Here is a 21,305-nt window from a genome sequence, read left to right on the forward strand (position 1 = left end):
TGTTTTCCCTGTGTGGTCCCGCTAAGGATCCCAGTTAGGCCAGAACTCCAGGGACAGTCGGGGAAGGGGATCCCCCCTGCAAATGGCTGGGTGCGCTTGGGCTCCCCAACCACGGCGCCCCAAGAGTACGGCTAAACGGAGTCTCCTGCCCTGGCTCGCCATATTGTTATGAAAAATGTACCCCAAAATGCGTTGCCTTTTAAGAAGGACAGACGCAGGTCGGAAGCTCCAAAATTTGCACTAAGTTCAGCTCCGCCGGGAAAATGACAGAGACCACACGATGCTGTCAGGAAAAACAAACTGATCCCTTTATTGCAGAATGCAAAGCTACAGCTGTAGGGTCCCTGCCTCTGGAAAGAAGGAAGGAACCCCGGGAAATGGTGAAGTCCCCCTATATACCCTCCTGTTCATGCATGGAAATCTCTGGACTAGGAGGGAGGGGGAGACAAGGGCGATGGGTGGGAGATCGGATTAGCTGGGTGCGGAGATGACTTCTCCTTTCAGATGGAGAGATGTCAATCTCTCTTCTCCTGTCGTTGATGGTGCTCCCTGTTGTTTGGCAGGAAGGGCAATCAGTCGAGATGGGTGCAGAGGTGGGGCAGTTCCTGGCGATTTCCATGGGGTGGAAGTCCGCCCGGCAGTGTTTTCCTCCAGGCCATGGAAGGGTGGGCTACGTTGAGGATGGCAATTTATTTGAATAAAGTTGTTCCAGCTAATCCCTCTATTGTCCGTGTGTCCTTGAATGGGTATAGGGTGGTAGTAGGGCAAGGTTCAGGTGGGTTGGGATCATACAGGGTTCATACAGAAAATATACCTGGAAAACATACCTAATGCAGGGATTTCTAATTAAAAGGTAGCAGTCCTGACATATACAGTTCTAAGATATAAAACAGCAATTCTAATACAGAGGCAGCGGATAGAGATTTCATGGTAAGAGAACATATAATAGGCTGTATTATTAACTTGAGTAGAAAAGTTTAACTTTGGATTTGGGCGGTTTCCCCCCCCTTCTTCTGGAAACATTGTTTTGTTCTGGGCGGAGGGGAGGTGGAGAGGGGAAATGTGTGAGTTTATGCTAACTGTTGTGCATATGCAGATCCTTAAGCCTTCCTTCAGGCAGGGTCGAGTCCTAGCTGGAGGGGTGGGGAGACAGGGAAGATGGCATTGAACAGGATTCTGGGTATTGCAGCTGTCAAATTCTGTCACCCCTCTCTGTTCATTAATAATGGTGTCCTGCAAACCCCCCCCTTAATATGATTTTATAACAATTTTATAACAGAATGTAGGAGGAGGAGCTCCACCAAGAAGAAAGGCTGGTTTGTAAGAGGGACATGGCAGAAGTTGAAACTCTTGTACACGGCATGGAGAAAGCTCAAATCTCTTCACACACTGAGCTTTTCAGGTAGACTGGAAGGGAACAATAGGCTTGATTGCCTTTTTCCTGCCAGGTAAGGGAAGTGGACATAGCTAAGCCTGGCAGGACAGCTTACTCTATGGTATTAACCCCTTCATGCATTGATTAGACTTGTTGGTTATATGAGGCTGGTTATCCCACAGTTGGCTGTGCAGAAGGCCAACTCCAAAGAGGATGCTGCAGGCAGACACACATTTCCCTGCTTAGTTCTGTTGCCTCCAGCTCTGTCTTCCTGCCCACTTCCTCTCTGCACCCCCCCCCCAGCTTGCTCCCAGTTCTGCAACTGGATTTCCTTATTTTCTGCTCCTCCTGTGTGTTTTAAAAAGCTTCCCCTTTTCTTGCGCTGAAAGGATTCCCTTCTTCGCTCCCATGATTATTCATAATAGGTCAACGGCAATCATAATTCCGCCTGGCGGGGCAGCCAATAGGGAGGCTGTTACTAAGTGGTCAGGGCCAAGAGTGACCCCACCAGTGACAGAGGCTGCATTGTTCTGTGGGGCTTCAGGGTGGTAGTGGGGAGAGAGTAATTTCAAAGTGTGGGCAGCCCAGTCTCTCGAGCAGAAGCACATTTCTCTCACACAACTTGGGCATTAAAGCAAAGAGGACAGCCCGTCCTCCACTGCTGTGCTTGATACCGAGGTGCCGTCACTGTTCATAGGATCATAGAACTGTAGAGTTGGAACGGGAGCCTGAGGGTCATCCAGTCCAACCCCCTGCAATGCAGGAATCCCTTACAGATGACCATCCAACCTCTGTTGAAAAACCTCCAATGGATGAGAGGTTCTCCATTCCACCCTCATCTTCCTAATGTTTAGTTGGAATCTCCTTCTTTGTCACTTAAATCCATTGTTTCAGATCCTCCCCTCTGGAGTAGCATAAAACAAGCTTGCTCCGTCTTCCATGGGGCAGCTCTTAAGATCTTTGAAGATGGCTATCCTATCCCCTCTCGGTCTCTTCTTATTCAAGATAAACATACCCAGCTCCCTCCATGAGCCTTCTCCTCCATGAATATGTCCAATCCAAGTTCAGGACTGTCACTGCCTCCAGTGGGAGGGAGTCCCACGGGTTAACTATGCGCTGTGTGAAGAATGACCCTTTATATCTGAATCTCCCAAAGATCAGCTTCGTTGGATTTCCACAAGTTCTACTGCTAGGACAGTGATAGAGAGAAAAACTTTTATCTGCTTTCTGCATGCCGTGTGTAAATTTTATAAACTTCCATCATGTCACCTCTTACTTGCCTTTTCTCTAAACTAAAAATTCCCCATAATAATAATTTATTATTTATACCCCGCTCATCTGGCTGGGTTCCCCCAGCCACTCTGGGCGGCTTCCAAAAGAAAAATAAAACACAGTAATCTATTAAAAATTAAAAGCCTCCCTGAACAGGGCTGCTTTCAGATGTCTTCTAAAAGTCTGGTAGTTGTTTTCCTCTTTGGCATCTGTTGGGAGGGTGTTCCACAGGGCAGGCGCCACCACCGAGAAGGCCCTCTGCCTAGTTCCCTGCAACTTGGCTTCTCGCAACGAGGGAACCGCCAGAACCCTTGGTGCTGGACCTCAGTGTCCGGGCAGAGTGATGGAGGTGGAGACGCTCCTTCAGTGCTGCAACCTTTCATTTGGGGGGGGGGGTTGTCACTCTACCCACTTGATCTTTTTGTTTGCTCTTTCCTGATTTTGTTGGAGATGGTGGTCTCAAAGTGCAACGCAGCAGATTCAGAACCAGCCTCTATCCTTCCCCCTGATTCTACACATATGAAGTAGCCCTGTGTCTGTTCTCTGAAAACGTTTCCCTTGCCCACAATTTACAGGGCCTTTTCTGTGGGTAGTGGACGGGTATGGAACTTCTGGGCCCATGGACCAATCTTAGTCTGCAGGACCCCATCCACTGACAGCAGCCGGAGGAGACGGTTTAATCCTACATTGGCTGTGCTGCCCTATTCCCAGCAGGGAAAAGGATCATGCAGAGAGGCCACAGGATTTAATCTTCGCTTATCTGCTGGAGGAGCTGAGATTAAAGCCCTTTTACCTGCTTCTTTAAGTGGGCTCTGGAGGGAGGCGCCAAGGCTGCCACCCTCCTTCTTAAAGGACAAGCAGAGCAAAGCACCCTTTGAAACAGCTCCCAGCCTCCTTTAATGGGGGCGGGGGAAGAAGCTGCTTCAAAAGGCACTTTTGTCACTTTAAAACAACAAATGGCAAAATCTTCAGAGGATGGGGGAAATTAGGATCTAGTAAGGGCCAGGTCACTTCTTGGCCTAGGGATACTGGGTGCAGGATTGGTATAAAATATCTGTTTATCATCTATCCTGTTTGCAGAGAGGGTAGTAGCTTTGTTAGCAGGCCGGTGCCAACTGCCTGGGGTGCCCTTGCAGCATTGTAGAGCAGGTCACATGTAGCATTTCAGCCCTTGGAATCATTCGAGTTGGAAGGGATCCCCAAGGGTCCTCTAGTCCATCCTCATCGCAATGCAGGAATCACAACTAAATAATCCTTCCTGCCCCTGTTTGGTCTCTCTCTCTCTCTCTCTAGACATGTCCAATGCCCTTTTGACAAATGTGCCACCCTCTCCCAAGGCTCCTTAAAAAGGCAAAGGCCCAAAACTTTGAGCTTCTCCCCCCCATCCCACTTCTGAAAAATAAGAAATAAAACTCCAGCTGTGAGTCAGTTTGCTGGCAGCCTGCGCCATACTGGGTCGAAGGGAACCCGCCGATGCCGTCAAGACGAGCATGGCCTCTGTTGTTGTTGGCTGCATCTGGGGCAGGGTGAGCTGTAATTCACTCGGTCCGCTTCTAAATATAAACCCTGTTGAACCACCTTGGCCAGAAGCTGCAGCTGTGTTAAAGCCATCCGTCTCTGAAAGCACCACTTATTTTCCTTTGGCTCGAGGTAGAAAAGAGTGTGCTCGTCGCTGCTCTGCACACTCCCTGCCCCTCACTCCCTGCGTCTGACATTGGCTTTCCTGCGTCTTGTCTTGAAAACGGCCACTGTCCTGTGCTGCTAAACAATTTTGGTGCTGCTTTGTTTGGTAATTGTCCAAGACTGAAATTTTAAATATTGGAAGTGGGGGAGGGGTCTTTTTAGCCTGCGCAGGGAGGAGAGGTGGCTAGAACCAAGCTGGTTTGGTTTAAAGCCCTGACCTTTGCATCTGGTCAAAAATTCATTTTTGTTGTTGATAGGGATGGAAGAATCAGTCCATTTCAGTTTCTTTCTATTTATCATCTTCCCAGTCTTGTTTAGTTTGCCCCATCTCTGTATCAGTTTGGATATTTTTTTAAAAAAAATCTCAGTGAAAATGAATATGCGTTTTTGTTCAGTTATCACTCCTAATATGCATGCTTCTGTACACAATTTTGCTTGATAGACTGTGTGTTTTTTGCAAGCCATTCCCATGAATACAGTGCTTTTTGGCACGAACCTACCCCCCAAATTGCATCCTTTCCCCCTGCTAATACCTGCATTTTGGAGGGCTGGCAAACTGCCTTGCACAGTTCAGAGAAGTGCAGATTTCAAAGGCTAGATGTGTTCACAAAGTGGTTCAGCAAAGGCAAATTGGGCCCTGAAGTGCGAGAATCAAAAAGGAGTCTCTCCACTGTCCTTGTATATAATCTCAGAAGGGGCATGGTTGCCACAAAGCCTTTAAAGTTGCCACAAAGATTGCCACCAGTTGCTGGAAACCACAGGAGGGGAGAGTGCCTTTATCCTTGGATCCTGCTTGCTGGTTTCCCACAGGCATCTAGTTGGTCACTGTGAAAAGAGGATGCTGGCTGCGATGGGCCATTGGCCTGATCCAGCAAGACTCAATAGGAGTATAGCATCTAGATCAAGGGAAGTAATAGTACCACTGTATTCTGCTCTGGTCAGACCTCACCTGGAGTACTGTGTCCAGTTCTGGGCACCACAGTTCAAGAAGGATACTGACAAGCTGGAACGTGTCCAGAAGAGGGCAACCAAAATGGTCAAAGGCCTGGAAACAATGCCTTATGAGGAACGGCTTAGGGAGCTGGGTATGTTTAGCCTGGAGAAGAGAAGGTTAAGGGGTGATATGATAGCCATGTTCAAATATATAAAAGGATGTCATATAGAGGAGGGAGAAAGGTTGTTTTCTGCTGCTCCAGAGAAGCGGACACAGAGCAATGGATTCAAACTACAAGAAAGAATATTCCACCTAAACATTAGAAAGAACTTCCTGACAGTAAGAGCTGTTCGGCAGTGGAATTTGCTACCAAGGAGTGTGGTGGAGTCTCCTTCTTTGGAGGTCTTTAAGCAGAGGCTTGACAGGCATATGTCAAGAATGCTTTGATGGTGTTTCCTGCTCAGCAGGGGGTTGGACTGGATGGCCCTTGTGGTCTCTTCCAACTCTACGATTCTATGATTCTTTTTGGGTTCTTATTGCCATGAAGAACACCAGCACTTCAGAATCCACCACTGCAGCAAGACTTGGGATGGGGAAACTTCATTGGGACTGAATCAGAGTTCAGCAGTTGGAGGGTAGAACCTGCAAAAAAGAAAAAAAGAAAACTCCCAACCCCCTTTTTCTGCACTTGTTTGGAAGGGGGTCCCCATGTGGCTCTGAGTTTAATGTCTCTGGACTCTTTCCAGCTTCCTCTTTGCTCACCATGTATATTTGTAAACAAGCATTTTTTTAGCAAAAAATGCCCTCATTCTCTCCCACACTCCCTGGTTGAAATACTGGCGCATTTCACCATTCGGGGAAGTGAGGAACTGCATGCACAAATTTGTATTTTCAAACCCCCCCGCTGCCGCCAAGAAGAGAGAGAAAAATTTAAACAGCTGGTATGAAAACATTGCCTGGCGAAACCGTTGCCAAGAGCGGTTCTGCGGCGAAGAGCAAAAATAAAAAGGCTAGATTTAGACAAACTCAAAGGGGTTTGCTTCAAGCTGCTTTGGGAAAGGATATGTGAAACTCTGAAGAGATGGTGGGCACCAGCAGAAGTTCCGAAGAGAATTTATCTCTGGGGCATCACTGAAGGAAAAACCTGCCTGCTGCCCGGAGATTTGGGCAACGGGGTCTTGTCTGGCATGCCCAGGTGCGTGCTGTTGTTCCCAAGGGCAGATGTGCCTACCTTAAATGGGAGTCCCTTGGAAAGGCAGCTGTGCAGTTGGGTGGGTGTGGGTGGGTGTCCCCTGGGCTCAGCCTTGAGCCCGGATGTCCCTGTGGTAGCTGTGGCAAGGGTGCCTTCACCCAACTTCGGCTTCCGCATGATGAGCCATGTCCATTCCTAGAGAAGGCAGCTCTAGGCTCTAGGAGATGTGCTTTGTTTCATCACAGTTGGACTCCTGGGATGCACTCTGCATGGGGCTGCCTTTGAAGAGCCTCCGGGAACTTCCGGAAAGCCACAAAGTGCCCTCCGTGGCGACCTTTAAAACAAACACTGTACATAAATAAATTGCTTTCTTTCGAAAAATTTCCCTCTACACAATGCGAATAAAGACCAGAAATACAAACGTTTTGCGGCAGCTTTAAAGACCAACCTGTTTTTTATTAGAGCATAATTTTTCCGTGGGCTGGAATCCACTTTGTTAGATGCATGATTGAGATGTTGCCCTGGCTCCAAGATTTTAGACCATAGCAGCAAATAGTCACCAGCAGTACAAAGTTCTAGAGATCCTGAGAGATGGAGCTGAACCCTGCAGAACAAAGACTCCAGCAGTTTGCTCTGCAAATTTGAACCAGGCACCGCCGAAAGGAAAACAAACAAACAGGAAATGATTTCTCAGGGACCACACATGGAGGCTCTTATTTATTTGCCACTCTGATATGCCGCTTGACAAGCAACGTTCTGCGTTCCCAGACAATATGAAAACATGACAACCAAACCACAGAACAGTAGATTTGGATAGAATTCAAAACGGCTGAGATATTTAAGGGAACTTCACAGATGTGGGGAAATGAAGGGCTATTTCTTTCTTCATTTTCCTTTCTTCCTGGATGACTTCCCATTTGATCAACACAGGAAGGATCATGGCCCTGCCTCTCTTAGCAACATGATTCTCTGAGATCATGGCTCTGCAGTATTTTGAAACCTGGAGCCTCATCCATAGGCCCTCTTGGATTGCTGCAAGGCATCCTGCTAGCCCTCTGACCCTGATGGTACCAGCTCCCTTTCACCTCCGATGGGAGTCCGTTTGGATTCCTGTGCAGGCCCTGTGCCTGACAGATGCTCCGTCCCTGCAACTGAGGGGTGTCTGCCAAGAACAGCATGTAATGGCCTTTTAAATGCTCTTTGTTGACGGGAACTTTTCCCCGCATAATCAGGGGCTTAGGACTGGAGCCAGCTGAAAACTGAAGTTCGCCAGCAACGGAACCCAAGGCTTTCGAGCAGAATTCTCCCTCTGGGCTGAGAGGTGAGCAGCATGCACTGAGCCCAGTAGCTTGCTCTGACTTTACCCTTTTTTACAGCACGTGGCTCATTTCTTTGCAGTGCAGCTGACAGACAGACAAGTAACTTCAGGACTTGATGTGAGCCAGCACTTAACAGTGATTAACCCTGCAACTTGTGCTGGGCCTAGAATCGGTCAAGCCACGCAAGAATAACAAGAGCCTCCAAAGCACATGCAGAGTGCACTTTGCTTTGCCCTAAGTATCAGTCTGTCCCAGAATGGGGGAAGGTGCTTGTTCCACGCTAGCTATGGCTCACAAGTTAAAACTGTTCTACATTTTTATTTACTGCTCACTAGTGTTGGCTGTTGGGTGATATCTGGTTTTCACAACATTGCAATAGAACACCAGCTAAACATTGCAATATACCAATATACAGTGCTACCTTGGTTTTTGAACATCTCTGTTGACGGACATTTTGGTTTTCAAATGCTGTAAACCTGGAAGTAAATAATTCAGTTTTCGAACTTGCCTTGGAAGTTGAACATGCCATGCAGCTTCCATATTGAGTTTTCCATATTGAGGCTTCCTTACTAGCTTTCAGTTTTTGAATGTTTCGGAATTCAAATGGTCTTCCAGAACAGATTATGTTTGAAAACCAAGATACTGTACAACGACATCACGATGTCTGAAATAAGGATGGAGCTCAGTAGAGGCATCGGCTGGCTTCATGGTTTTTCCCACACTGCAATTTTTGCATGGCACGCACACACACACACACATCATTATTTGAAATACATATAGCCAGCTCAAAAATGATGAAATTGTTATCATGATATGGACTTCAAACCAGTTTTGGATGATGTATCAATATATCCCCCAGTCCTACATTTCACAAAGGGCAGCAAACATATCTCTGATGCCATTAAAAATAAAAGCAAAACATTTTAAAACAGTTAAAACAGCAAAACATTAAAACAGAGTGCAAATGGACCATTGCATGATCAAATGCTTCTCAACCCCCCCCCGCCCCTGATTCCTACATATAAAAGAGCCTCATGCTTGTTGATCAAGGGCCAGAGAAGCTTTGGGTTCAAATCCCCAATCAGTCTTGAAGCTTCCTGGGAGACTTTGGAGCAGTCACTAACTCTCAGCCTAATCTCCATCACCAGGTTACTGGGGGATATAAAATAGGAATAGCGGGGGAGAGCTGTGTCTGTGGGCCTTGAACTTATTGAATTGCAACAGGGAAAAAATGACTTATTAAATGAGTTGCGCTGTGGGTTATTAAGTTGAACAGACATCCTTTGGCAGAAGGACCGACAGGCGGCTCCTGCAACGTGGCCACTGGGGATGAACACGTGTTGGGGTGTTTGCCAGAGTTCCCATCATGTCAGGCCTGGTAGGCTGAACTCTGTGGCAGCAATGAGTTGCATGGTGTTTAAAAAAAATAATTAAAAATCCCGGAATATCTTGCCTATCTTACTTATACCCGAAAGGGAACTGCAGGTCTTTTCTGCCTTTTTGACCTGAGCTTCACAATTGCATACCCTCCAACTTTCCTCAGATGAAAACAGGGACATTTCTCACTGCCCCACAACTGACTCTCCTAGACCCCCTATTTTTTGTTGTCCCCACCACAGAGCATTTCCTATTTGAAGAAGGGCAAATGCCACCCCCCACAAGACCAGTGGGATACAGCACACTTGTCCTCCACCATCCTGAGAAAACCCCTTCATCCCAATTTTATTTTATTTTTATCCTTTGGTAGATTTACAGAAAGAGGAACACACTGCAAGAAATAAATTTTAGAAAGAGGCAAGATTAGATGCAGGCACATTTTTTTTAAAATAAAAAAGTCAAGACTCCTTGCTCTCCTCTCCGCAAGGGTGCTGCTAGAGGGTTCCTGTTTACTTTTAAGCAAAGTGCAATGACAGTGACCATCCACCCGCCCTCTTCATTTGCTCAGAACCTAAATTTTGCATCTATAGCAGATGCAAAATGTGTGTCGTGGGCCTGTGCTTGAGTTGCTTGAGTCCCGATCTGCTCCTGTGATCACTAAGCCTTTCCTTTGCCTACAAACCACTCCTTTTAAAAAAATTTGGCCACTGAGTCTAGCAGGTCCCCCATTAGGACCACAAGCTGGCTATCGATCTGAAGTTTTGCAAGCTAGGCGCTGTGAAGCTGTTTGCTCCTGACCTGCTGCCTTCTTTTTCTTCTTCTTTTTTTTAAAGCAAACTTTTGAACGCTTTCTCTTCCAGATGAGCGGACCGTGACGGAGGAGAAGGAGAAAGTATCGTACTGCCAAAATCCCAACTGCGTGGAGAAGCGGCGAGCCGCAAAGGTACTGTATTATGATTTTGCATGTGTTTGTATTCAGGGGGCTTCTGGGAAAGGGGATATTCTTAGATCTTGAGGAAGTTGCCACAAAGGCCACCGTTTCCTCCCAAGTGCCTTGATCTGAGAAATCCAAAGGCTGTGGGGCTCAGTTAACCAAGCCAAGGAGGATGAGGTCACAAAAACAGAATCAGTTGTTGGCATTAGGCTGCGACAGGCTCCATCTGCACAATAAGCGGTGCTTTGCCATTCCTGTCAACTGCCCCCGTTAAATCGGGACATCCCATTTTTGGGGTGCTGCGCACACCCCAGACACACGTTTTTGGGCTCTGTGATCTCATGCAGGTCATGTGAGCAGGGCCAGGAAGATGCACACCCCAATTTCTGGAGTCAACATGTTGGAAGGTATGCTATACAACTTTGTAAACAGTCGTGGCTTCCCTCAAAGAATCCCAGGAGCTGTAGTTTGTTTGTTAATGTTGTTGAGAGTTGTTAGGAGACCTCTTTCCCCCACAACAGAGGTGCAATTTCCAGAGTGGTTTAACAATCAGTTCCCCTTCACAGGGTGTTCTGGGAGTGAAATAAAGGGCCTCCTAACAGCTCTCAGCATCCCCAACAAACTTCAGTTCCCAGAATTCTTTGGGGGAAACCATGACTGTTTAAAGTGGTATGATGCTGCTTTCAAGGCATAGTGCAGACAGGGCCATAGGGATCCAGACACAGCGAGCCTCTAATCCACTGTGTAACAAGCACCTGCAATGAGGAGTCATTTTTATAAAAGAAGCTTTATTCAGAGGAGCCTCTAAGACAGGGGTCAGCAAACTTTTTCAGCAGGGGGCCAGTCCACTGTCCCTCAGACCTATATTTTGGAGAGAGAAAATGAATGAATTCCTATGCCCCACAAATAACCTAGAGATGCATTTTAAATAAAAGCACACATTCTACTCATGTAAAAACACGCAGGCCGGATTTAGAAGGCGATTGTGCCGGATCCGGCCCCCGGGCCTTAGTTTACCTACCCATGCTCTAAGACCATACCCTCCAACATTTCTCCAATGAAAATAGGGACATCCTAAGGAAAAGTAGAATATTCCGGGATCAAATCAGAAACTGGAACGGCTTCTCTAAATCGGGCGTCCCTGGAAAATAGGGACACTCAGAGGTTCTGCTAGAACTGAAACAAGACCTAAGGAACTGCCGAGGTCATGTGACTCCAGGGCAAGTCCTTAAACTGCCAAGCCCTTAACAGTAAAGGCATGCCAACAAATTGCAAGCTCTATCATTACACGCGGTAACCGGAGTAAGTGGATGAGACCCCAAGTGGCAGCCCAGCATCAAGATTCCCCTCTCGCCCACCTTCCGTCCCTACATCTGCCGCATGGTGCCAATATATTGAGTGCTCCCCGCCTGCCACTCCTGGCCACTCAATCTGCTCCACATCATCACTGCCTGGTGCTGGCATCATTCAACACATTGATGTCCGGACTGGGGGAGGATGGAGCGGGTATATCACACTCTTCTTTAATTGGCTGCCAGCCCATCTGAAAAGTTTTGCCCAATGCCTGACTTCGAGAACTAAAAACGACGCGAGTCCCAAAAAAGTGGCGGGAGCTGCTTATTGTTACATGTGTGAATTTATCCTAAACGTGCACGCTTTATTGATTTTTTTTTTAAAGAAGCTTAATACCTACCATAGGGACTAACCAGAATATTTAACACGTGTGTGTGTGAGAGAGAGAAGGGTAAGGGGTAAAGAAAATAAGAACCCGGCTGCTTTTTCCCAGCTGGGTTTTAGAACTGAATGTGGGTACCCCAAGTTCCTTTGTGCCCCTTCATGTGTGTGGCTGATGGTGCGGCTTGCGCAGGCCATCACGAAAAGATGCCAGCAGCAGGGAGGAGATGGAGCCATTCGGGCCCGATGTTTGGCTCTGTCCTTCCCTTCCCCTCTGCTCTTTCTGCCTCTCCGCCCTTCCTCGGATCTCCCCCTTACCTCACCGCCTTTCCCCTCCCTGCTAACAAACCGCAAAGACTTTTCCAGACAGAGTGGCAGCCTCAAAAAGCCTCAGCAGCTGGAGAAATGCTCAGCTCTCTCCCCCCCCACTAAAGGATCAGTGCGTTGCCATTCCAACAAGAAGATTGAAGAGAGAGAGAGAGAGAGAGAGAGAGAGAGAGAGAGAGAGAGAGAGAGAGAGAGAGAGAGAGAGAGAGAGAGAGAGGACAGCTGTTCTCCCTCCTCCGCTTTGCTTTCAATTCACAACGATTCGCTGGAGCTGCTCCCCCTGTTCTCTGCTGCTCAGGAGTAGGAAAGGAGCCCAGCAACATGATCTGTGTGTGAGGAGTTGGAGGAGGAAGGGTCAGTTTCCTTGAGAATGTGGGGTGCAAGGCAGCCTCAGCTTGTTTACAAGGTTGCAGGTTGAACAGGTGGGGAGGGAGGGAGGGAGGGAAGTAGGCAGGCTGACTAGCACCACTAAAATAAATTAAGAACATAAGAAGAAAGCCTGTTGGATCAGGGCATCTATCCCAGCATCGTGTTCTTGCAGGAGCCAATCAGATGCTTGCGGGAAACCTTCAGGTGCTCTCCCCCCCCCCAAGTTTTCCAGCAACTGGCATACAGAAGCATTGCTGCCTTTGACCGTGGAGGCAGAGCATAGCCATCCTGGCTAGTAGCCACCAATGGCCTTCTCCTCTGTGAATTTGTCTAATCTTCTTTCAAAGCCATCACTGCCTCCTGCGGGAGTGAGTTTCGTAGTTTAACTTTGTGCTGCATGAATAAGTTCGAGTTCCGGTGTTATTAGAGAGGGAGAAAAAACTTTTCTCTAGAGGCTTCCTCCATGCTGTGCATAATTCTATAAACTTCTATCATGCCACTTCAGTCCAACCTGACAATTAAGGTGAAGAAAAATTTCGTGGGTTTTTCTTCAGATGGGCAGGGTGGGGAAGAATCAGTTCTGGGGCCATCCTTTAATTCAACTCAGACTTTGCTTTTTTTTTGGTCTTCTGACTTGAGCTCTGGAGGGGGTGGGTGGGAAATGGCACCACTGTTGTTCTGCAGCTTGGTTTGGACTGGGGGCAGGAGGAAGCTAGAAGTGGACAGGACCAATTGGCTAGCACCTGTGACGCCATCAATATGCCTTCTACCTATCTCTGGGACAGTTCTGCAACTGGTTTGTGTGTGTGTGTGTGTAAAGTAAGGCTTGAGGATGGGCATATAAATGAATAAAAATAGATGTGATCTGAAAAAAAGAAGAAAAAGCAGGCAGCTTTCTTGAAGCACCTGAGTGTTGTTTTGACATCACATATTAGGCTGCAGAGCCCTGTTGGGCCTAATCTGAGTCTGCCTTTCTGGAATGTGTGAACCCCTCACTCACTAAGCCAGCCTTAGGGTCCAGCTTGGGCTGTGCTGTTGCCAAAAGCACAGATGGGCTGCCCCTGCTTCCACTCCCAGGTTATAATTTGTGTGTCTGCGTGCAAACTAGCCCTGCAGAATCTCCCGCTCTCTGCCTTGTCCTCTTAGCCTAATTGCTTGTTAATGTAAAGCTGCGATGGATTTAGAGCCTCTCATCATTCCCCTCTCCCCCATCTGTGGAGTAGCTGACTTGCTTACTCATTCTCTCTCCTCTGGGATAGCTTCCCTTACTTTTCTTTGGGACTGAAGTCTGGGCAGGAAAAAGAAATCCCTTTGGGGTCCCGTCCCCCCCTAATGCCACCTGGGTTTATCTCTGGGGCTATCTTGAAGTGAAGGTAAGTGCTTGCTAATGGTAGTCAACCCATATTCCTGGACCTCCCCCCCCCCCATTTCCTAAACCTTCATTATCTCTTTGGATGTTTTGCTGCTATGGGGAGCATTTTTTTTTTTTTTGCTATTGAGATGAGTTTATTTTCTGGGTGTGTGTGTGTGTCTTGAGGATTATCCACAAAGGGGGATGCTCCATGGACTTCATTCAGTCCCTGAGGTTGAATATGTGGTGTCCACCCTCCCCCCTCCCCCCGCCACCACCCTTGCCGCTGCTACTACCAAGTCTTTGAACAAACTTCCGTTTCAGGTTGGTTAAAATTGAACCTGGAAAAACGCCCATTCCTTTTCTTGAAAAGGGAAGTGAGTACCGATTTCAACATCTAGTTTTTACGGCAGCAGTAGGAGCCTATTGGCTAATACATGTGACGTCATTGTCAACAACACCCCCCCTCCACCTCCAATTCCTTGGAGCAGAATAATCTGTTTGGGAAAACTCTTTAGAAGCTATTTAAAAGACTAACAAATTCATGATGACATAAAGTCTTGCGGACCCTAAGCCTATTTCATTGGTTGCTTCTTTGGCATGTAGTTAAAGGAAAAGATGGGTGCTGAATGGTCATGAGATGCAAAAATTGGAGTCGCTGATGACCAGAACTTAAATATATGCTAAATAGGTGCACTTTTTACACTAACAAGCTGGTGATAATTTACTTACCATAGCAGTATTAAGATGAATGTACTAACACTTGGAGTGTGGCAGGGAACATTCACAAGCTTGGGTCGTCCCCCCCTCTTGCTGCTATTCAGCTTTTCCTTTGGGTCCCTCCAAGTGAGATGGCTTTAAAGCGGCTTGAAAATAATTTTAAAATGTCAGTTAAAAATGCAACCTTCAATTAGAGGACTTCAGGGTTGCTTCTACATTAGGCCCAACTGAGGCCTTAGTCTTCTTGTGGAACTGAGAGATGCTGAGGGCCATGTAAACAACTGCTCCTATTATACAGGACGAAATACCTAAGAAAGTACTTGGTGCTCTTTCTATACGCAACGGCAGCAACCAGAAGAATTTATGCTCCAAGGTGGAAGGACAAAAGTAGTCCTACAGAAGAAGAGTGGCAGAATAAGTTGGCAGAATATGCGGAATTAGCAATGCTGACTGCAAAGATAAGGAATCAGGATGAGGCAGATATAAGAGAGGCGTGGGGACACTTTGGATAATATTTAAAGATATACAATAACCAGATAAATTTCCAAGTAGGGTTAGACATGTGAGCAGCAGTTAAAAACAACCAGAAGAGGGGTGGTAATTAAGGAAATGCAGGTCAACAAGGACTAAACAAGAACCCATGAAGGGATGTGTGGGGAAAGTTCAGAATATAAGATAATTGTATAATGGATGTATCAAACTATGAATGAATATAGTTGCTCCTGAGAGCCCTCTCCAGAGCATATTTGGCCCCTGGGATACTGGGTAGCTATGAAACAGACTGGACAATAGCTCGAGTGTAGGTGTTGAAAGCCCCGACTGGACGTGAGTTCAGGCTAGCTGGGGAAACCAGCACAGAGGGCCTCCTTTGTTGCCTCCACTGCTTCCTTGAGTAATTGCCCAGGCTAGTGGTGGCCTGAGCCCTCCTGACATCTACACCAGTGGACGGAGCCTGCAACCTCTTGGAGATCCACTGTGATTTGCTTGGCAAACGGTTCGAGGACAAGGTTCCCCACCCATGTAGCCTGCTTGATGCCGTGGCTGATGTGGCTCCGAGTAAGGTTTGCAATGTTCCATCAAGCCTTGTTTTGTGGGACTGGTCTTTGTGGCCTGAACGGGCCACTTTGTGCCCAACCAGGTGCCCTCTCAACCCTTCGATCTCCAGGGTGTGTTGAGCGCATCTTTGCAGGTGGTGCCTGCCACTTGGAAGGAGGTGATAATGTGGTCATTCCTGACGAAACCCAACCCTGGTATTAAACAACTACCACCCCGTTGCTGAAATTCTTCCTTTTTTTTTTATTATTTTTTATTTTTTTTAAATGCTTTATTGGTTTTAAAAACAAAACAAGTACAAAACAAGTACAATATGCAACGATCAACAAAAGACAATCCAAGATCAACACTCATTACAAAAAAGAAGAAGATTGAATTCACACGTCACGAAATCCGACATGACTTCCAATCCCCCCATTGTGGTTCCTAAATTACATTACAACTGTGCATTTAATATCTCTCACAGGTTGTTCAGTCGTGTTAATTTTGTAAAGTTCTCCTTTTTCATGCAGAAGTTAATCCAGGCCTGCCAAAGAATGTGGATTATTACAGTGCTCTTTTAGATATCCTCTGTAAATATTCCACTCTTTATTAAATATTTGATCTGTAAGGTCTCGGAATCTTGCTGTCAATCTTGCTGTCAAGATGGATAGATTAGCAAGAAAGAGGTCCCTGCCTTCTTTTTTTTTTTTTTTTTAAATTCATTTTTATTACTTTTTTCTGTACATACATCAACGGGGATGGGGAAGAAATACGAAATTCTTCCTTTTGGGACAGGGACTCAAGAAGGTTTGTTGGCAGTGCAGTTGCAGGTGTTTTTGGAGGAAACTGATTATACAAACCTATCCCAGGGTGGGATCAGTCCTGAGTCTAGTTTCCCTGGTGAGATAGGACAAATGCCCACTCTACGAGTTTTCCAGAAACAATGGAAAACATTCTTCTTTCAGCAAGCTGTTCCGACGGGATGAATGTATATATTTTCAGGGGTCCGCCTTGGGTGTTTCATTGTATCATTTAAAAGCTACATTTAGTCATGTTTTTTAAACTCATTTTTATTGTGTGGCTGTCAACCGTCTTGAATTGTACATTTTTTCAAATAAAGGATCAAATGATGAGTGGTTCAGAGAAAGAGGATGGAGAGATGATGGTTTGCTGTTTCTCTTGAAACACTAGAATTGGCGTGCGGGTGTCTATCCATGTGAGTTTGTGGTGGATATCCCTATAGAAAAACTGTCTGCCAGCACATTTTGTTAGGCAGTGTACCCAGGTAACTTTTCGTTTTAGAAGGCAATCATATATTGAATGCCTACACTAAAAGACATTGTTTTTATTCATTGATCTTTGAACAAAAATAAACTTTGCTTAAAGAATATAAACTTTTAAAACGAGTCGCAAAATACGACGTGTTTGCTGTAATGAGGCATTTACAAAGATGCAGTCAGTTTTCATGAGCGTTATCTTTAACCAGATAATGAGCTAACCTAAATGGACTGAAACAGATTAAGGTTTCTTCATCTTCCTGTCCTAGACAATGAGAAGTCGCTCAATGGGTGTGAGGAAAAGGTGGCGAGGGGACCTTGGATGGGGGCAAAGCAGTGAGACAGAGGCAGATAGATGCAGGCAGGAGAAAAAGGCTGGAATGGATCTGTAGCTTCTCCCTGTGCCCTTTCCAGGGACAGACTCAGGCAGAAGCTGCAGTTCAATTCCAGCCTGTTTCTTCTGCCTGCATCTCTCTCTGCTTCCCTTCCTTCTCCCCCTTCTGCCTTTGCCTCCCCTCACTCCGCAGCTGGGTTACTGCTCTTTACCATCTCCTCTTTACCAGGACCCCTGGTTTTTTGAATCACTCGGTGTGCCTGGACCTATGACTGCCAGTATCCAGAAGCTGCCCTACCTCAGCCTTCGCCCAAGGCATAATTAACTTATGGGATTCATCGCCACAAATTGTTCTTAGGGAGAACAGCACAGGTGGCCTCTTAAAATGGATTAGGCAAATTAATGCAAGAGAGATTTGAAGCAGCAACCTTCATATTTAGAGCCCCACTGCCATGCCTCTCTTGTCTGGAGTCCTCTTGCTAGACTTTTGCACAGCTGTGAATTAGCTCTCCTAACTTTAAGCTGAGGCCTGATTGGATGGAGGAAGCACAACAGATTTCAGAGTGTGGGGTGAACGAGAGGAGACGAGGGATAGTAGAAGTTGTTGGAGGAATATTTGTTCATTTACAACTGTACAAGGTGAGCGTGGTGGTGAAGAGAGAGAGAGAGAGAGAGAGAGAGAGAGAGAGAGAGAGAGAAGGCAGGTAGTGGAACTCTTTTTTTAAAAAAATCATTAAGCACCTTCTCCCAAGACCAGCTGTGTCTGACCAGGCAGCTGCAAAATCTCAGGCTTACCTCCTAGATGTGAAACGGCTCACCCCAAATCACGTGCATGCTAAAATGCTCTGGATTTGTGTCGTGCGCGAGTGTGGAACCCTGGGAGGCAAGGCCTGAAAGAAGCTGTAATGTTGTAATGTGGAAAGTTTGTTTTACACCAAGACAAACACAAATTTGTCCTCCTGTTGTTATGTGTTGTTGTAGCCAAAGCTGGTCCTGCTTAGAGTAGACCCACTAAAATCAACGCACATGTCTAACTTAGGTCCAATTGCTTTCAGTGGAGCTACTCTTGAGTAAAACTTAGTTGAATAAAGTCTATCATCATCATCATTTACATTTGTTCATCACGTACTATGTCTCATTGCAACTCATGTTTATAAAAATACACGTGATTACAAAATTTTAAATTCATCAGAAAGATGAAAGAACATTAACTGGCTAAAAGTGCTCATCCTGCAATATCAATGGTCATCAGCTACATGGCAGGGGGTTGAACCAGTTGGCCCTTGAGGTCTCTTCCAACTTCCTATGAGTCTATGGTTTCCTTCAACCTCTCCATAAAAGCAGGTAATACTTGTGCAGCTCTGGGTTTTTTTAGCAGCTGATAGCCACCAGCCACCAAAAGCCATTAAGCAAAAGCCACTAGTACCATGGAAAGAAGCTATTCTGTAGATCCCAGAAAGCCCCTTTGTGGCCATCGACTCGTCCTCGTTCACCCTTCCCAGCAGGAAGGGTTAGGGTTAAGAGTTTTCTCTGAGCTGTTATGTAAGAAGCTGCAGAGAGCCTCTGTGGTCCACAGCTGCCCGGAACAACAGGTTCCTACTCCCAGTCTGTGGCCTCTCTGTTGGCGCCTGTGTGTATGAAACTGAGGGGGGGGGAGAGGGGGGGGAAGGACTTGTTGGAGGGTTACAGGAGGTGCTCGGACATCAAGTAGATTTTGGCTGGGATGAAGGCTGCTTCCATCTCTCTGCCTCCCAAACTTCACTCTGTGCCAAGATAGATGCATGAGGTGCAGATTCCGATGAGGATCTGACTATGGAATTCTCTCTCCCTGGGGAAAATCCAGCAACTCCCCCTGCACCCTATAGAATTGTAGAGTTGGAAGGGACTGTGAGGGTCATCTAGTCCAGCCCCTTCAAAGCAGGAATATTTTGCCCAACACAGGAGTCTCGTGCTCTCCTGATGCAGCTATCCATGCCTTTAAGAATGCTTTGAAAATGCTTCTATTTGCAGAGGAGGTTTTTTTAAAATTAAAAAACCAGAGTTTGGCATGGTTTTTGAGAAGACTTTTCTGTGGAGCTTACTCTGTATTATGTTGCTGTGTCATCATGAATTATTACGTGGTGGTTTTTATTGCTTCTGAATTTTGTAGGCTGCTTGGAAGAGGATAATTAACAAGCAGTGGGGAAATCCGTGTCTGCTGTGAAATAACGTTTTGGCTCCCGTTTACTTTCGACAGTCTGTTAACGTCTAGCACAGTTGTTTCTCAGCTGTCAAGATTAAGAGTCACTCCCATGGCTCTCCCCCCCCCCCTGTCCTCCCAGCAGGTCTGAAAAAGTTGACCTTCCTCATCAGGCCCTATGTCAGGCATCCCCAAACCGCGGCCCTCCAGATGTTTTGGCCTACAACTCCCATGATCCCGAGCTAACAGGACCAGTGGTCAGGGATGATGGGAATTGTAGTCCAGAACATCTGGAGGGCCGAAGTTTGGGGATGCCTGCCCTATGTTGTGTATAGAGATGGTTTTGATAACAACTATTCCGCAGTCTGCCAGCAGGTGGCAGGGTTTGCTTAGAGCTGCCCAGCTCAGGCATCACAAGGCCCATGGAATTGTGGGAGAATCTGGCATGATGTTTAACAACATAAGAATAGCCCTGCTAGACCAGGCCAATTGGGCATCTAGCTCAGCATCCTGTTCTCACAGTAGCCAACCAGATACCCCCTATGGGAAGCTCACAAGCAGGCTCCAGTAGCAACTCTTCCCACTTAGGATTCCCGACAGGTGGTACTGAGAGGCATACTGTCTCTGACAGTGGAGGGAGAATGGGTCAATGGCTACTAGTCACAACCAGTCCTAGAAATCCAAACCATGAACCTCAAAAAAGAGAGAGAGAAGTTTTAATATCTTGTTTTATTTTTTTTTCTTTTGCGAAGAAATTATCTAACAGCAATCAGACACCATGTGAAAGTGCGAAATTAGCGATGAAGCTAATTCAAAATCACTTGTCCTGGTACATAAGCTGAGTGCAAGTCTGTAGTGGAACTTGCCAAAAAGAGACTTACCGACATGTCTAATAACATGATCTACTCTAGTATAAACTTTATTCTTCATTGTAAAGCACGTATAATCCTTTATTCATGGATGATCAAAGCTCAATGCATCAACCAAATTGCTTTTTCAATTATATTTTATTCGGTTTCAACGTTTTTAACGAACATGGTCAAAACACAATTTTGTCTTTTCTCTTATTTTTGTCAACTTCCCCCTTCTGCTACACCCTATCTACATCAACCAAAATATGTTTAGAGAGTAAGCTTCCCAATTTATTCCCATGTAAATGCATTTCCCTTGCTTAAAAAAACCAAACTATTTTCCCCACCCAAATATGGGTCAGGTGCAATTTTTAACCCCCCCCTCCCGTGATAATCTCATGTCCTTTAAACAGTCCCAGGGCTGTTAAGGTATTTCTGAGGAAGGCAATTTGTTTGAATTAAGAATTGAGTTCATTTTGTTTTATTACTTCAATGTGCTTCATTTTACATTTCCTTACACTGTACATCTTGGTGATTGTTCATTCCAGTTTGAAGAGATCCTTTTGGAATCCTTTCCAATCCCCTATTGATCAGCAGGCAATACTTGCAAGCAGAAAGCTTTTAACAAAAGGCACACGAGTCCCGAATACACATCAACAGCAATGGATAAGCAGGTGTTGTGCATGGTCTTTTATTGGAGTGGGAAAGCGGGGGAAGCACAGATTAGGTCTGAAAAAAACCACTGGGCTGCAGTGACATGAAAATGGTGCCATCTGGATTCTCCATGAAAACTGAGTGAACAAAGGAGAGAAAAGGGTGACTGTGGGAGCAAGCTATATCTGTAACACATTCCAAATCTCAAAACCTCCTTTATTCTGTGACACGGAGGAAGGAAGGGTAGGCTTTGGTTCATCTTGCTTGTTATTTTTAGGTATGAATGATATTGTAATGCACTTTGTCCTTTCAGTGCTTGGCTTCCTGAACTTCTGGCAGCTGAGGTATATTTTTGTTTCTGAATTTAAAATGAAGTCACCCTCGCTAGTCCCAGAAAGCATACTGTATAAGAGAGGAAGTGTGAAGACCCTCCCTTTGAAGAGCTCAG

At 46.1% G+C, this 21,305-nt stretch overlaps 1 protein-coding gene across 1 annotated transcript in view; it reads left to right on the forward strand.

Moving 5' to 3' along the window:
- The window catches only part of PLEKHG5 (pleckstrin homology and RhoGEF domain containing G5), a 113,931-nt gene that overhangs the window by 22,623 nt on the left and 70,003 nt on the right, over positions 1-21,305 (forward strand). The window contains exon 2 of the mRNA XM_035117805.3: positions 10,013-10,095. Within this exon, the coding sequence (XP_034973696.3) occupies positions 10,013-10,095 (83 nt within the window). The remainder of the gene's footprint in view (positions 1-10,012; positions 10,096-21,305) is intronic.

The sequence above is a fragment of the Zootoca vivipara genome, chromosome 6 (assembly GCF_965207765.1).
Source record: "Zootoca vivipara chromosome 6, rZooViv2.hap1.1, whole genome shotgun sequence".
NCBI classification, from domain to species: domain Eukaryota; kingdom Metazoa; phylum Chordata; class Lepidosauria; order Squamata; family Lacertidae; genus Zootoca; species Zootoca vivipara.